Here is a 15,170-nt window from a genome sequence, read left to right as displayed (position 1 = left end):
TGGCTAGCACGAGGGGACATAGCTTTAAATTGAGGGGTGATAGATATAGGACAGATGTCAGAGGTAGGTTCTTTACTCAGAGAGTAGTAAGGGCGTGGAATGCCCTGCCTGCAAAAGTAGTAGACTCGCCAACTTTAAGGGCATTTAAATGGTCATTGGATAAACATATGGATGATAATGGAATAGTTTAGGTTAGATGGGCTTCAGATTGGTTTCACAGGTCGGCGCAACATCGAGGGCTGAAGGGCCTGTACTGCGCTGTAATGTTCTATGTTCTATGTATACAAGACTATTCCATTGTCTAAAGGTCAGGCCAAAAATGGATAGGCTCATTGGGCTGAAGAGCCTGTAGTTTCAATAAGTACACGTAGTACTGTAGTACAAGTGAGTTTGTATTTTTTTTACGAGAGGAAGATTTATAGTATCATTTTAAAACCAGAATTTGACTTTAAAAATGTATATTTTGTAGGCCACTTGTACGGTGCAAGTGAAAACACTGTAGGAATCCTGGACTTGGGAGGTGCTTCCACTCAGATTACTTTTCTCCCTCAGGCAGAGGTAAGAAGAAACAGCAAGGTCCTGACTCAACCGGAAATCAATGTCATTAAATCTTGAAAGGAATTTCCCTTCCTTTCCTCCAGACCTCCAAACCAGTAACTAATGTGAAACACATGCTCAGTCTTAACACATGCACCTGCGTGTAGGTGGCATCAATACCACAATGCACAATGAAAGTTGTTATCTAAGGGTCTTGTTGGTGCAGTGGTAGTGTCATTACCTCTGAGCCAGAGGGTCCAGGTCCAGGTGTCATCTGCCCATCCTGAGCCATACTGTCCAAACAGCTGATTAAAATAACTGAAAACTTTCTTATTCATTCATTGCCTCACATTTATTGCCCATCCCTAATTGCCCAGAGGGCAGTTAAGAGTCAACATTGCTGTGGGTCTGGAATCACATGTGGATAAGGACAGGTACCAGACCCAGGTAAGGACAGCCATTTCCTTCCCTAAAGGACATTAGTGAACCAGATTCATTTTTTTTAACAATTGACAAAAGATTCATGGTCACCATTAATTCCAGATTTTTTTATTGAATTCAAATTCCACCATCTGTCATGACAGGATTTGATCCTGGGCCTCCAGATCATTTCCTGAGTGTCAGAATTAATAGTCTAGTGATAATACCACTCGGTCATTGCTTGCCCAAAATGTGAGAATGGGTTTCTGGAGGAGTGAAGGAACGGACTATCATCCTCCAAGGTGTTGGCACACTATGATCCCAAGCGAAATCCGGTTTTGACATGCAATGCTTCCCCGTATGGCATTGCGGTAGTATTAGCTCATATTTGGCCCAATGGACAGGAACACACAATAGGGTATGCATCATGGATTTTGGTTAATGCAGAGTATAAATATGCCCAAATAGAAAAGGAAGGTTTGGCAGTCGTATCTGGAGTCTGGACATTCCACCAATACCTTTACAGACATAAATTTCGGGTCTAGGCCCGAAACGTCAGCGTCTCTGCTCCTATGATGCTGCTTGGCCTGCTGTGTTCATCCAGCCCTGCACCTTGTTGTCTCGGATTCTCCAGCATCTGCAGTTCCTACTATCTCTGCACATGCATAGAGTTTATTTGTGAAAGAGGCGTCGACAACAGAAAGACTGTGCACATTTTTTTGGGGAGGGATGTGGTGATTATAATGAGGTTAGCCAGGTGGGTTTCATAGGACACACGTTCCCTGATTGGGACTGTTAACCTGGTCCACTCAGGGAGCCCTGGCTGGAAGATCTTAAGAGGAGTGTTGAGGTTCTATTCACTCAGAGCTGGCTCTGAGGAAGCTGGATCAGTGTCAAGGACTTTCCATGTGCAAATAGTGACTTGGTGAAGGGATACCGTCCTCTGTTGTGGTATAGTATTATACAAAATAATCTCAGGTACACGTTACAATTGTCTATTTTGTCAATGCATTAGGAGAGCTCTGTCTCAGAAAGATTCTGAAGCAGGACCCTGCCCAGCCAGGGTCAGATATTTAAACATTGAGAAGCAGTAGGCAGTAAATTACTTGAATTCAAGCATGGTCTGCTTAGACTTATGTTAATCAAAATACCTTGCTGCAGGGTGTCAGATACCCCTTATCTACCACTCTTATCTCTCAGATGCAGTCCTATCTATCCTCTGGAGTCTCTGTTTGTTATTAATTTGCACCCTTGAGAATCTAGCTTTGTCGACAACATCATATTGCCCAGTAGCTCAGGGTGGTATCAAGGTCACTAGACATTCAACCTACTGATAAGGACTCAAAAGTTACTTTCAGTTTAGCTGCCTGGCCTCTGTTTCTGCTTTATCATCATTTTATTTGTGGATTCAATATAATTATAAAACCTTTCTTAATTCAGTCAAATGGGAATAAGTTAGCTATATCAATGAATTTCTCTTACTCAACTAGCTAATTTCACTAGTCCTTTCAAATATAACCACTTAACCCCTCTTAAGACTTTTATTGATCATATTCATTCCTTCCCTCACTGAATTGTTGTGGAGGTAACTCATATTCAATACTATCCCCTTACACCCCTGATAATCAAGAATCTATCTTCCTCTGTCATAAAAATATTTAACGGTTCTGCATCCACTGCCTTTTGAGGAAAGAAATTCTGAAGACTCTCAACCCTCTGCCTTAAATGAGCAACCCCTTATTTTTAAACTGTGACCTCTATTTATAGGTTCTCCCACAAGAGGAAACATCCTTTCATCATCCACCCAGTCATGTCCCCTCAGGATCTTATATGTTTCATTTAAGTCACTTCTGACACTTCTAAACTCCAGAGGGTACACACCTAACGTAGGTATTAGTCCAGTGCCTAGTTTTTAATCAGGTCGTGTCTATTTCTAGTATGCGTGGGGCCAACTCATGCACATGTGTGTTCCAACAGATATTTGCCCAAACTTCTCAACCTTAGTTAACTAAGTATTGCCCCAAAGAGGAATTGACAGGGGAATATCTGTAGTTAACTTTGTGTGTTGAGTTGACATTTTTTTTCAATCTTGCAGAGGACACTTGATGCTGCACCTAAAGATTATATCAGTTCCTTTGAAATGTTTAACAGTTTCTACAAACTGTACACCCACAGGTATGTTACATAATACTGACTTTCAACAGTTTTTGCATTGAAGATAAAACCCATGATAACTAATGTTGTTGAGTGCATTATAGTTATTGTAGAGTATTGATAACATATCTAGCTAATTGTAACTCTCCATCTTTGTTTGTCCAGGTTATCCAGTTAAGGGCTTACTGAGTCAATTGTCTGAGACCCAAATGTTGTACACATTATTGAATATTTAAGTTTGACTATTTTAATAAAGATTTAAGTTGTGCTATAAATGCATTAGCATATTGAATCAATTGTGTCCTTGATCAATTAGGTATTGTACAATATCCTCCAATGATTTCATTGTATTTATCTCATCTTTCCTGGAAATCCATTGCATATGTTGACTGTTTCCTGTGTGACAAACTTCCTGACACCAGTGAAACATTTGCAGGATTGTTACACCCCTCTAACTGGGGACAGAAAGTGAAGTTTGTAGCCTATCATCCCTTGTCCCAAAGACTTCTGAACTGTGTCCAATCCAATATTCAGTCAGATGATGTCTCAAGTTCCTGACAGTCACAATACAACTGTTAGGTTCATGTGAGTCTCAATATCTGACCACTAACTACATTGAACCAGGCCTCCTCTTCCCAGGTTTGTTCATTTCAAACTGGAGTAGTGAATTTCTGTCTCTAGTAGTTTGCGCCAGTGCCCCTTTAACCTGCTATTGCTGTATTTAGCTTAGATTTTCAATGCTATTTACTGTTGTATGTATCTCTCCTAAGATTGACAGTGTAATTTTTTTCCATTTGGATGCCTTGTGAAGTTAGTGATTGTATTTTCTGATTTTTATCTATATCATTGTTCTATCTTTTCTATATCTTGGTGACCTAACTGACTCATATTACACTATTATTGCACAGAAGCTTGAAGCCTTCTGCAAATGTGCATAAGGATTCTGAGGGAGTTAAAGGTGGAAATTGTAGAGACACTGGCCATCATTTTCCAGTTTTCCTTGAATACAGAGGTGGTGCCAGGGCACCAGAGAATTGCAAACATTATCCTTTGTTCACCCTTGAAGTACTTTTCAGGCAGTTTAAAAGCAAAGGAAGTTTTGGTGAATCTGTATAAAACATTAGTTCGCCTCAGCTGGAGTATTGTGTCCAATTCTGGGCATCATAATTTTAAAAAGGATGGAAAGGCATTAAGACAGTATGCCAAAGGATTTAAAAGAATTATCAAATTTTGAGGAACTTCACCCACGAAGATGGATTGCAGATGCTGGCCAGCTCTTCTTAGAGAGGATCAAGAGATTTGATAAGAGATGTTCAAGATCATAGGGGATTTAGACTGAGTAAATCAGCAGAAAATGTTCACATTGACAGAAGGGTCACGAACCCGAGGCTACACTAATTTAAAGTGATTGACAAAAAGGATGGCAACAAGAGGAAATACTTTGTTTTTGCAAAAAATGACTGTGATCTGGAATGGGCTACCTGAGAGTATGATGATGCCAGATTCACTAGAGGCTTTGAAAAGATAACTTTCTGAAGAGAAGGAAATTGCAGGGTGATGGGAAGTGGGACTAAGTGAGATGCTCCTTCTAAGAGATGACTTGGCCACAGTGGACTATAAGTCTTTCTCCTGCCCCGATTCTGTTTCTAAAGAATGTTTTCTCTTCCATTGTGAACTTGGACAGTAGATTTATTAAGAACATCAGAGGTCAGCCTGACCTGTCCTGTCTCGAAGCACGCCCTTGTACTCTCTAGCTGTGGTCACTTGACAATGACTGGGGAAAAGAACCTTTTTATCCTGTTTTTCCTTTCTTCTCTGTCATCCACCACTCTTCACATGCCCCCCAATCCTTTCAACCATGACATTTAGTTCAGGAACACCAGGATCACTTGTAGTGTGGTGAGATCAACTAAACCATTTCAAAGCATGGATTGAACTTACGACTTTTCTTGTCAGCAAAACCACATTCCATATCTTGCAGTCCATATGCTTGCCAAGTCCCTTTGAAGAAAGTTTGAGTGCATTTACAATAACATTGTTAATGTGCTGCCAAATTAACCAGTCTCTTCCGCCAAATGTAAGTTTAGATCCCTTTTATTCTGGTTCCCAAGGATTAGTAACAGTGATCAATATTGAAAAATTATTTTCATGTAAATTTGCAGAAACAAATTGATATTGCATGTTTGCTAGAATATTAGTAGGATTCTCACCAAAGGTCCTGATGTATTTGATATTCTTGACTGTCAGTTATTTAGGTTTTGGACTGAAAGTAGCAAGATTGGCTGTACTAGGAGCATTGGATGCAAAAGGCAAGTGCAATCTCATTTTAAATTACTCCCTAAGTATTTCTTGGTTATGTAGTTCAGGGAAAAATGGAAAGTGCTGGAGTTTTGCCCTGCTCCAGTTGTTTCTGGATTTTACCTGATTCTTCATTGTGTTAGGACTCCATAGAGTCATACAGCATAGAAACAGACCCTTCAGCTCACCAAGTCTATTCCAACCAACAAACACCAAACTACACTAATCCCATTTACCCTATACTTGGTTCATAGCCTACTATACCCTGGAATTTTAAGTGCTCATCCAGATGTTTCTCAAATGCTGCGAGAGTACCGGCATCCACACACATCACACCACCACCTCCCCACCCCAGCGCAGCATGTTCCATATATCCGCTACTCTCCAGGTGAAAAAAAATTATCAGATCGCCTTTAAACTTGGTCCTTGCCTTAAACTTATGCCCTCTGTTCTTAGACACATCTGTCATGGGGAAGATACCTCAATCAGATTCACCCCTTCAGCCTCCTGTGCTCCAAGGAAACAAACCCAGCCTTTCCAGTCTCACCTCATAACTGAGACTTTTCATCCCAGGCAATAGCCTGGTAAATCTCCTCCACACCCTCTCCAGTAAGTCATGTCCTTCAAATAGTATGTCGACCAGAACTGTACACAATATTCCATCTGTGGCCTACTCAATATTTTATAAAGTTATAACAAGACTTCCTTGCTCCTGTATTCTAGGTCCCAGCTAATGTAGGCAAACGTCCCTTTTGTCTTCTTCACCACCCTGTGTATCTCTGCTGACGCCTTCAGGGACCATGGACTTGTACACAAAGGTCCCTTTGTTCCTCAGTACTCCCTAGGGACCTATCATTCATTCTGTATATCCTTCCCTTATTAGACCTCCCAAAATGCATCACCTCACACTTATTCGGATTAAATACCATCTGCCGTTGTTTGCTCTGCCCAATTTAGCAGCTTATCAATGTCAGTCTTTAGCCTGAGACCATCCTTCTCACTATTAACAACATCACTAGAGTTACTCATCTTCTAACATTAAATCTTCTACATTCACATCCAAGTATTAATGTACATTGCAAACAGCAGGGGTTCCAGCACTGATCCCTGTGGTACATTGCTGGTCACATGCTTTCAACTACAAAGCCAAACATCCACTGTCACCCTTTTCCTCCTATTTGTAAGCTAATTTTAGGTCCAGTTAGTCAACTTACCTTGGATCCCATGGACTGTTACCTTTTGGACCAGACTTCCCCGTAGGATCTTGTCAAAGGCCTTACTGAAGTCCATGTAAACTACATCAACTGCACTACCCTCATTTAAATTTAGTCACCTTTTCAAAAAACTCAATTAAGTTACTCAGACAGGATCTCCCCCTAACAAATCCGTGCTGACTATCCCTGATCAATCCCTGCCTTTCCAAGTATTGATTAATCCTGACTTTCAGAATTTTTTCCAATAATTTCCCTACCACTGACATCAAACTAACTGGTCTTTAATTACCGGGCCTATCCCTGCTGCCCTTCTTGAACAAAGGAACCACATTAACTATCCTCCAGTCAGCTGCCACTTCACCTGTGGCCGATGAGGTTTTAAATATATCTGCCAGGGTCCCAGCAATCTCCTTCTTTGTCTCCCATAGCAGCGCAGGATACATCTCATCAGGCACAGGGATTTGTGTATTTATATACCTGCTAAAATATCTAATTCTTCCTCCTTATTATTGTTAACAAATTCTAGAATTCCAGGTAAGCTTGTTTGAGTTAAGGTTTGGTGTGCAGGAAGTTGGGGTGAATTCATGTTGTACACCTCACTTCATGTTGTAGTAAGTATATGTGTGGATTCCTGGTGCCCTGGAATTTATCCCATTTACACTGGAAAAAATGTATGTGCTTTGGGCAGTAATACAGAAATGACTGAACAGTTTTAAATGTCACGTGATGACCATATCCAAACTAAACCCAGTTTTTGTTTTGTTCAAGTTCTAATATGCATATTTTCTCTCTGCTTACACCTCCTGGTTCCCCCGCAGCGGCCACCCCCCCCTCCCCCAATATACATGGGAAGCAGTAAAAGAAAGTGTAATTCCCCACCGTCATCCTGACTAGGATGGACCACACAGGCTGGAAGATGAATCCTGAACACCTCTGGTTTCAATGGGCCACTGCTAAACCATGTGGTTCACCTGCATCCTGAGTCATTGGGAATGCTCAGTAATTCTGAGGTTAGGGTGGCTTTGTTGCTTGTTTGTTTCCGACTTCCAATTCATAAAAATGACGCAAGTTTCATTTTTCTCAATTCATTTTGCAATAGAATTCCTACCTTACACTTTTCCTAGGTTTTTTTCTGGTGGTACAGACTTGTTTGGTGCATCATTGCAGTAAAACTGCCTTGAAATCAAAGTTATTGCAGATGTGCACTCATTGGAACTCAGTTGTTTGTACAATGTCCAGTTGCTTCCCATATAATTTAATTAATGGGTCAGAATCCATGATCAGGGCGGCACGGTGGCTCAGTGGTTAGCCGTGCTGCCTCACAGCACCAGAGACCCGGGTTCGATTCCAGCCTCAGGGGTACTGTCTGTGTGGAGCTTGCATGTTCTCCCTGTGTCTGCATGGGTTTCCTCCGGGTGCTCCGGTTTCCTCCCACAGTCTAAAGATGTGCAGGCTAGGTGGATTGGCCATGTTATATTGCCCACAGGTGTAGATTAGGTGGGTTATAGGGGGAAGGGTCTGGGTGGGATGCTCTGAGGGTCGGTGTGGACTTGTTGGGTCAAAGTGCCTGTTTCCATGCTGTAGGGGTGATGATGATGAAATTGTCAAAGGAGGGACTTTGAGATAAACCTTCAATACCCTAACTTTGTTCGTAGGCTCATAGAAGTCTACAGTACAGTCAGCTCATTATGTACACACCAATTCATAAAGATCCGTGCCCTTGGTTATTGACCCCTTTACTAATGGAAAAAGTGCCTCCCGTCCACTCTATCTATGCCCCTCATAATCTTATGCACCTCTATCCCTCGCAACCGTCACTACTCCAAGAAAACAACCCCATCCTGTCCAAACGTTTCTCATTGCTCAGACCCTTCAGTCCAGGCAGCAAGTTAGTAAATCTCCTCTGCATTCTCTCCAGTGTAATCACATTCCTCCCACATTGTGACCAGAACTACAAGTTGTTGAAGTTGTGGCCTAACCAGCATTTTATACAGTTCCAAGATTACCTCCCTGCTGTGGTATTCTGTGCCTTGATTCATAAAGGCAGATATCACATGATCCTTCTTAATCACCTTATCAGCCTGTCCTGCTATATTCAGAGACCTGTGGATTTGCCCACCTCTGACCTTCAACATTTTCCAGGGGTTTACTATTCGTAGAGTAATCCTTTGCCTTGTTAGCTCTCTCCAGTGCATTATCTCACTTATTTCCAGGTTGAATTCTATTTACTACTGCACTGTCTACCTGACTAGTCTGTTAATATCCTCCTGCAGTTTACAGCTATCCTCCTCACTGTTTACAACATTACCAACTTACGTATCAGCGTGATTGGAAACAAAAATAGGTTTTATTTTACTTTGGCAGGACTTTTAAAGCTTCAATGTCAGTGTGGACTGTTTGCATTTGTTTTTTTTTTAAACCTTGTGGATTTTTCATTTTTTTTCAATTGTACCCTTCTAAGCATTGTCTGTACTTGCTTTCAGATGTTGACAACAGAAGATTTACGAGTTCATGTTTACCACAGTCTTTGAAGGCTGAATGGAAATTTGGTGGAATTAACTATAAATTTGGAGGAATGAAAGAAAGTAAGATAACATTGCCCCACAATTGGGCAACTGTGATTGTACAAAACTTAATGTGATTGTAAAACTTTTGGTAAGATAAACTAGGGCAAAGCTTGCACAGTTAATGGTAGAACCTGAGGAGTGTTGTCGAACAGAGACCTAGGGGTGCAGCTACATAGTTCCTTGAAAGTGATGTCGCAGGTAGACAGGGTTGTGAAGAAGGCATCTGGCATGCTTGCCTTCGTTGGTCAGAGCATTGAGCACAGGAGTTTAGACATCATGTTACAGCAGTACAAGACATTGGTAAGGCCACATTTGAAGTACTATGTACAATTCTGGTCACCCTGTTTATAGGAAGGATGTTATTAAACTGGAAAGGTTGCAAAAAAGATTTACAAGGATGTTACTGAGACTGGAAGATTTGAATTTTAAGGAGAGGTTGAATAGGGTGGGTCTTTTTACCATGGAGCATAGGAGGTTGAGGGGTGACCTTACTCGAGGTTTATAAAATCATGAGGGGCATAGATAAGGTGAATAGCCAAGGTTTTTTCCCCAGTTTAGGGGGTAATAAACTAGAAGACATAGGTTTAAGGTGATGGGGAAAGATTTAAAAGGGACCAAAAGGGCAACTTTTTCACACAGATGATGGCGCATGTATGGAACAAACTGCCAGAGGAAGTGGTAAAGCTGTGTTCAATTACAACATTTCAAAGACATTTGGACAGGTACTTGGATAGGAAAGGTTTAGAGGGATATGACCCAAATTCAGGCAAATGGGACAAGTTGAGTTTAGAAAACCTGGTCATCATGGACGAGTTTCCATGCTGTATGACTATATGGCTGTATTCCCATCGACTGGATCTCCATGATCCAGGTAGATAGATTTTTGAACAGTAAAGGAATTAAGGGTTTTGGTGAGCAGGTGGGTAAGTGGAGCTGAGTCCACGAAAAGATCAACCGTGATCTTATTGAATGGTGGAGCAGGCTCAACGGGTCAGATGGCCTACTCCTGCTCCTATAGTTATATTTATGTGTGTCCATGCGGGTACAGTTACAACATTTAAGAGATATTTAGGTAAGCACATGAATAAGAAATGTTTGGATGGATATGGGAGGGAAATGTTTGGAGGACCAAGCGCAGGCAGGTGGGACTAGTTTAGTTTGGGATTATAGTCGGCATGGATTAGTTGGACCGAAGGGTCTAATTCCATGCTGTATGACTCCATGAATGAATGAGAATATCGCAGTCACCCATGGACATGGCCTTAATGGCCTAAATAGAATGACCTGTGTAAAGATGCTTGTGTTAGCAATTGTTCAGTGGATAGCACACTTGCTCTGATATATAAGATTGTGGATTCACGACCTACTCCAGAAAACAAAGGTTTAGGTTGATACTGTAGTGCAGTACAATGGAGTAGAAGTATCTTTTTTTTATGAGACTTCACGCAGAGGATATGTTGGCTTTCTCAGGTAACCATGAAAGAAATCATGTCATGTTCGAAGAGTAACATTGGAGAAAACCCAATGTCTTGGCCAATATTTTATTCTTCAATCAAAATAACTAAAACAGATGATCTGATTGTTATCACATTGTTGTTTATAGGAGCTTAATGTGCTTCCCCCATTCAATGACATCATGTCTAAACTGATAATCCTCAACTCCGCTCTGCTCTCTTCCCCCCATTGTTAAAAATCTGTCATTCTCAGCCTTTGATATACTTGATGATCCAGCCTCTACAGTAAACAATTCCACAGATCCATGTCCCTCTTAGAGAAATTCCTGCTAATTGCTGGCCCAATTGGATGACCTTACTCTGAGATTATGCCCTCTTGTTCTAAACTCTCCTACAAAGGGAAACTTTGTATCTCTGTATCTTTCCTATCAAGCCCTTTAAGAAACATTTTTGTTTCAATAAGTTCTTTGCTCATTCCACTCCAATGAGCATTCAACCTCTTCTCATAATTCAGTCCCTCCATACCCAGAACTAGCCAAGTGAACCTCCACTGGACTCCCTACAATCCTGTATTCTGGTAATATAGCACCCCTAACACTCCATTTTTAAGTGGTCTAATGTGTAGTACTTTATCAAGGGGAAGTAATCCATAGACCCCCTGACAGTAGTTTTACAATAGGTCAGAATAAATCAGGAGATAATGAAGTTATGTACATAGGGCAGTTCATTAATCATGATTGACTTTAATCTTCATGTTTTTTTTCTTTACTTGTGGAATGAGAGTGTTGCTCGCTGGCCAGCATCTATTGCCCATCTCTAGTTGCCCTTGAGAAGGTGGTGTTGAGCTGTCCTCTTGAGCTGCTGTAAATTGATGCACAATGCCCTTGGGGAGGGAATTCCAGGATTTTGACCCAGTGACAGTGAAGGAACAGCGATATATTTCCAAGTCAGGATGGTGAATGGCTTGGACAGTAACTTGCAGGGGGTAGTGTATCTACTGATCTGTGAATGAGAAAGTCAAATTGGCACTATATAAATGCAAGTATTTGTTATTTATTTGTAATCACAGTTCCTTCTGGCTTCCAATCCTGCTACACTGAAATTATGAAGGTGATACAAAAGAAACTTGATCAGCAAGATGAAATCAAAAGGAGGACATTCTATGCATTTTCATATTACTATGATCGAGCTGTAGATGCAGGTATTATTGGTATGTGAGCAGCTAAATTATGTTTTTGTTCTCATTTTTCTACACATCTCTAAACTGGTTTTCAACAGCTTTATTTCTCATTTATTTTAGATGTTGAGAAGGGTGGCATTATACGTGTGAAGGATTTTGAAATGAAGGCAATAGAAGGTATTTTTTAAATGTGGTCTGTTTAAATAGGAATATTCTGTGCTTGGAAGTAATTCTGCCAAAGGCTTGTACCCTAACCTTAACTAAATAGAACTGGTAATAAGAAAATAAGAACAGAATTTTCTACACTCTTTTGAGTGGAGAGGCATGATTCTATTCCAACTCTGACTAAAACTAAGTTCCAAAGCAAGATTTTATGAGCTAGAGAGGAAAGAGTGTACAAAGAAGTAATTTTCAGGGTGAATTCTTTGCTTTTGTCAGGGCCTATTACCTTCCTAAATGAAGGGAAGTGGGTTTTTTTGTCTATTCATTGGTGAGATGTGGGCATCGCTGGTTGGCCAGCATTTCTTGCCCATCCCTAGTTTCCCCTTGAGGAGGCAGTGGTGAGCTGCCTTCTTGAACTGCTGCAGTCCTCCTGCTGTGGGTTGGCCCACAATGCTATTAGGGAGAGAATTCCAGGATTTTGACCCAACGACAGTGCAGGAACAGTGATATATTTCTAAGTCAGGATGCTGAGTGACTTGGAGCTGGTGATGTTCCCATATATCTGATGCCCTTGTCCTTCTAGATGGAAGTGGTCATGGGTTTGGAAGGTGCTGTCTGAGGATCTTTGGTGAATTTCTGCAGTGCACCTTGTAGATAGTACACACTGCTGCTACTGAGCATCAGTGGTGGAGGGAGTGAATGCTTGTGGATGTAGTGCCAATCAAGCGGGCTGCTTTGTCCTGGATGGTGTCAAGCTTCTTGAGTGTTGTTGGGGCTGCACTCATCCAGGCAAGTGGGGAGTATTCCGTCACACTCCTGACTTGTGCCTTGTAGATGGCGGACAGGCTTTGAGGAGTCAGGAGATGAGTTACTTGTCGCAGTATTCCTAGCTTCTGGCCTGCTCTTGTCGCCACTCTGTTAATGTGGTGAGCCCAGTTGAGTTTCTGGTCAATAGTTACCCCCAGGATATTGATAGTGGGGAATTCAGTGATGGTAACACCATTGAATGTCAAGGCATGGTGATTATATTGTCTGTTATTGATGATAGTCATAGCCTGGCATTTTATGTGGCGCGAATGTCACTTGCCACTTGTCAGCCCAAGCCTGGATATTGTCCAGACCTTGTTGCATGTCAGCATGGACTGCCTCAGTATCTCAGGAGTCATGAATGGTCCTGAACATTGTGCAATCATCGGCAAACATCCCCACTTCTGACCTTATGATGGAGGGAAGGTCATTGATGAAGCAGCTGAAGATGGCTGGGCTGAGGACTCCTGCAGAGATGTCCTGGAGCTGAGATGATTGACCTCCCACAAACCACGACCATCTTCCTATGTGTCAGGCGTGACTCCAACCACTAGAGTGTTTGCCCCCTGATACCCATTGATTCCAGTTTTGCTAGGGCTTCTTGATGCCACACTTGGTCGAATGCAGCCTTGATATCAAGGGCTGTCACTCTCACCTCATCTCTGGAATTCAGCTCTTTTTTCCATGTTTGAACCAAGGATGTACTGAGATCAGGAGTCGAGTGGCCCTGGTGGAACCCAAACTGGGCATCACTAAGCAGGTGCTGCTTGATAGCACTGTTGATGTCACCTTCCATCACTTTACTGATGGTCGAGAGTAGACTGATGAGGTGGTAATTGGCCCGGTTGGATTTGTCCTGCTTTTTGTGTATAGGACATACTTGGGCAATTTTCCACATTGTCGGGTAGATACCAATGTAACTGTGCTGGAACAGCTCAGCTAGGGGATTACAGCACGTTGTGGAGCACAAGTCTTCAGTACTATTGCTGGAATGTTGTCAGGGCCTGTAGCCTTTGCAGTATCCAGTGTCTCCAACCGTTTCTTGATATCACATGGAGTGAGTCGAATTGGCTAAAGACTGGTATCTGTAATGCTGGGGAACCACAGGAGGAGGCCGAGATGGATCATCCACTCGGCACTTCTGGCTGAAGATTGCTGGAAAGTTTCAGCCTTATCCTTTGCACTGATGTGCTGGGCTCTTCTATCATTGAGGATGGGGATATTTGTGGAGCCATCTCCTCCAGTGAGTTGTTTAATTGTCCACCACCATTCACGACTGGATGTGGCAGGACTGCAGAGCTTAGATCTAATCCGTTGGTTGTGGGATCACTTAGCTATGTCTATCATTTGCTGCTTTTGCTGTTTGGCATGCAAGTAGTCCTGTTTGGTGGCTTCACCAGGTTGATACCTCATTTTCAGTTATGCCTGGTACCCTCCTGCACTCTTCATTGAACCAGAGTTAATCCCTGGCTTGATGGTAATAGTTGAGTGGGGGATATGCGGGCCAGGAGGTGACAGATTGTGCTGCTAGAGTACAATTCTGCTGCTGTTGATGGCCCATAGCACCTCGTGGATGCCCAGTCTGGAGTTGCTGGATCTGTGCAAAGTCTGTGCCCCATTTAGCACGGTGATAGTGCCACACATGATGGAGGTTGTTCTCAATGTGAAGGCAGGACTTTGTCTCCACAAGGACTGTGCAACAGTCACTCTTACCGATACTGTCATGGACAGATGCAACTGCAGCTGGCAGATTAGTAAGGATGAGGTCAAGTATGTTTTTACCTCATGTTGGTTCCCTCACCACCTGCCGCAGACCCACTCTAGCAGCTATGTCCTTTAGGGCCCAACCAGCTTGATCAGTAATACTGCTGCCAAGCCACTCTTGATGGTGGACAGTGAAATACCCCACCCAGAGTACATTTTGTGTCCTTGTCATCCTCAGTGCTTCCTCCAACAACAATGTTGTTCAACATTGAGGAGTACTGATTCATCAGCTGAGGGAGATCGGTATGTGGTAATCAGCAGGTGGTTTCCTTGCCTATGTTTAACTTGAAGCCATGAGACTTCATGGGGTCTGGAGTTAATGTTGAGGACTCCTAGAGCAACACCCTCCCGACTTTATACCACTGTGCCGCCCCCTCTGCTGGGTCTGTCCTGCCGGTGGGACAGGACATATCCAGGGATGATGATGGTGGTGTCAGGGACAGTCATACTCAGAATCATACCTTACAGACAATGTCAGGCTGTTGCTTGACTAGTCTGTGAGACAGCTCTCCCAATTTTGGCACTAACCCCCAGATGTTAGTGAGGAGGACTTTGCAGGGTCGACATGACTGTTTCTGCCGTTGTCTTTTCCAGTGCCTAGGCTGATACCAGG

At 42.4% G+C, this 15,170-nt stretch overlaps 1 protein-coding gene across 1 annotated transcript in view; it reads left to right on the top strand.

Annotated features, from left to right (window-relative positions):
- entpd5a (ectonucleoside triphosphate diphosphohydrolase 5a) overlaps window positions 1-15,170 on the top strand; it is a 48,444-nt gene that overhangs the window by 30,638 nt on the left and 2,636 nt on the right. The window contains exons 5-10 of the mRNA XM_048600030.1: window positions 470-558; window positions 3,053-3,132; window positions 5,359-5,420; window positions 9,107-9,208; window positions 11,714-11,854; window positions 11,945-12,001. Coding sequence (XP_048455987.1) covers window positions 470-558; window positions 3,053-3,132; window positions 5,359-5,420; window positions 9,107-9,208; window positions 11,714-11,854; window positions 11,945-12,001 — 531 coding nt within the window. The remainder of the gene's footprint in view (window positions 1-469; window positions 559-3,052; window positions 3,133-5,358; window positions 5,421-9,106; window positions 9,209-11,713; window positions 11,855-11,944; window positions 12,002-15,170) is intronic.

Source organism: Rhincodon typus, chromosome 8 (genome assembly GCF_021869965.1).
Source record: "Rhincodon typus isolate 14 chromosome 8, sRhiTyp1.1, whole genome shotgun sequence".
NCBI lineage: Eukaryota > Metazoa > Chordata > Chondrichthyes > Orectolobiformes > Rhincodontidae > Rhincodon > Rhincodon typus.
The sequence above is the reverse complement of the archived record's forward strand: the minus strand, read 5'-3'. Positions and strand labels throughout refer to the sequence as shown.